General features: G+C 41.2%; 1 protein-coding gene across 1 annotated transcript; it reads left to right on the top strand.

Annotated features, from left to right (window-relative positions):
* The first annotated feature begins 265 nt into the window (after positions 1-265).
* Positions 266-1,841, top strand: LOC104505269 (protein FAM83D-like). The gene is made up of 3 exons (XM_010148355.1): positions 266-355; positions 975-1,099; positions 1,330-1,841. Exons 1-3 carry the CDS (start codon positions 317-319, stop codon positions 1,718-1,720), a joined length of 555 nt encoding a protein of 184 aa, XP_010146657.1. The 5' UTR covers positions 266-316; the 3' UTR covers positions 1,721-1,841.
* The last annotated feature ends 609 nt before the right edge of the window (positions 1,842-2,450 follow it).

Genomic DNA, 2,450 nt, shown 5'->3' with positions numbered 1-2,450 from the left:
TTAAATGTTTCAGCAGTCCTGTGAACAACAGAAGAATATACCATATCACAGAAGACTACCATATTCCATAGCCACCAGGAAAAATAAAAGGGGGGAATACTCAGTTTGAAAATCAAATTCCTTCTGTGCCATCTCCTTTGGGACTCTTCGGAAACAGCCTAATGATTTCTTCTGAAACTTGTTGCAGATGATTGCCCTGGTTATGGATTCCTTCACAGATACCGATATCTTCAAAGACCTCTTGGAAGCCTGTAGCCAGCGGCAAGTTAAAGCATATATCCTGCTAGATCAGTCCTCGTTTTCCCACTTTCTGAAAATGTGCAAGGATCTGGGAGTTGACCTTGAAAAGGAAAAGGTGAGACTTGTCATATATATTTATATATATAGGGATAGGGAGTTCATCCTCTTACAACTGAAATCTGGGCTGTCAAAAGATGAATCTATCACGCCTGCTGCCACAACTCAGAATGGGGTTTATGTAGCTCTAGCATCTGTCTTGGAAGATTTAACCATTCTTGCATAAGAAGACAATTCGTAGAGAAACCAAAAGCTTTGTAAGTGGATGTTACAAGTGCTTTCTGAGCACAAATACTAATGGAATATTTGAGGAAATGCAGGAGGAATGTCCAGTTCCTAAAGCATGACTGGAGTTGTTCAGGCTTGCCGAGAATATGAAGGCTGATGGAGAAGAGGGTTCTCAGGAGCCTGTGGAGTTCAGGTCCCTCCAACATTAGGTGACGGGAGTTTTTAACAATCACATTCTGCACAACCTGTTTATGGGTTTTCTCCTTAATGCCACCTCTTTGCCTACTAAATCAAGACAAAATGATCATTTGGTTCCTAGAGGGTGAATCTTGTGCCACAGTGCAGCAACCTGTGCGAGTTCATCAGTGATTGGTACTGTTGTGTGTTATTCCTCTAAACCCAACTGTTTAACTCTGAAATCCACGTGATGCTTGCTGTATCTTTAACAGTTGATGAGAATTCGCAATATCACTGGGAACACATACTACACGAGGTCGGGTGCCAAAATCATTGGAAAAGTCCGTGAAAAGTTCATGTTAATCGATGGCATTAGAGTGACAACAGGCTCCTACAGGCAAGTGCCAATTTCTGTTGCTTAACGTGATTTCCTTACAAGGAAAGGAAAAACAGCCATGTTGCAAAACTGCTTTCCTCATCAGAGTTTGTCCTAAGAAGAGCACACTGCTCATCATTTGGATTATAAGGATGAATTAACTAAATGTCATATAAGAGAATTTTCAGTTAATACTTTGCTAACTATTTATTTTGAATTAATTCAGAATTTTCTCATTCTCCCTTTGCTAGTTTTACATGGACAGATGGGAAGCTGAACAGCAGCAACATTTTGATCCTGTCAGGCCCTGCAGTTGCACACTTTGACCTGGAATTTAGGACTCTTTATGCGCGGTCAAAGCCCATCAACCTCAAAGAGTTATCCAGCTGCAAGAAGAGTAAGGTGTTGGACCAGCTGGTCAGGATAACAGTGTCTTCCAGAGACTTGACCAGGGAGAACTTCCTGGGAATGGAGTTTCTGTATCTTCGAGCATTTGTAGGAAATCTAAAAAGGAAGCGAAGCTGGCTGCATGCCTCAAGGGAGGCAGTCTACGTGTCAAATAATGTGATGCATGTCTCTCCTCCGCTGACTAAAAGGAATGGCTCTCTAGTTATGAGGCCACACTGGATCATAGAGAGATGAATTGCACGTTCACTCAGAGTGAAAAGCAGAACCTCAGGAACCACATCCAGCTGTTCATGCCCAGTGCTGTCTTACAGCATGTTTGTGAGAGCAGCTTGGAAACAAACCTCAAACTGAGAGAGGTTTCGTTTGAAGAACAAGCAATGCAGATCAACAGTCACAGTTACGGTGTTGTCTTAGGCTCAGATGTGTTTTTTAAAAAACCTCCAACACCTGGAAAACAATTTCTGACTTCTAGTATTGGGTCAGATTTCAATTTTTCAACCTATTCTTACACGTTTTAAGCTGATGGGTTAGCAGTGTCTTAGCTCAGTAGCTCAAAGCTTTCTTGTAAGGAATTGAAGTATAGAAAACAATATTGCTTAAAAGTCATCCAAAGATGAATAGCAGGGCTGCTGTACAGCTCGGAAATCAGTCTGAGCTTAGGCTTGTGTTGCACGAACTCTCCATGAACCGTTTCATGACACAGAACTGGAGTAACCATAATCTAGAAACTATTAGATTAGTTCCACGCTATGGAGTCCTCATATGTTACGTTTTCTTTACACAAAGCTAACACGTCAGGTGAACAAGGCTTCTGCAACGATTGAATTTCAAATGACCTTTTCTTTGTAATTATAAGAATACTTGGATTGTTGGACATCATGCAATAAATGTGTGCAAGGGATAGTATTCCTAAGAACCTGCTGTGTTTGTGGTAGAGCTAAATGAGACCATTTTCTTGGCATTA

The sequence above is a fragment of the Eurypyga helias genome, unplaced genomic scaffold (genome assembly GCF_000690775.1).
Source record: "Eurypyga helias isolate BGI_N326 unplaced genomic scaffold, ASM69077v1 Scaffold43373, whole genome shotgun sequence".
NCBI classification, from domain to species: Eukaryota; Metazoa; Chordata; class Aves; order Eurypygiformes; family Eurypygidae; genus Eurypyga; species Eurypyga helias.
This window is presented reverse-complemented; position numbering and strand designations above follow the sequence as displayed.

Bases quoted from the DNA above. Each gene is read 5' to 3' on its own strand.
- LOC104505269 (XM_010148355.1), top strand. From the start codon at position 317: ATGTGCAAGGATCTGGGAGTTGACCTTGAAAAGGAAAAG. The intron at 356-974 runs GTGAGACTTGTC...TATCTTTAACAG, and splicing joins TTGACCTTGAAAAGGAAAAG to TTGATGAGAATTCGCAATAT. The intron at 1,100-1,329 runs GCAAGTGCCAAT...TCCCTTTGCTAG, and splicing joins GTGACAACAGGCTCCTACAG to TTTTACATGGACAGATGGGA.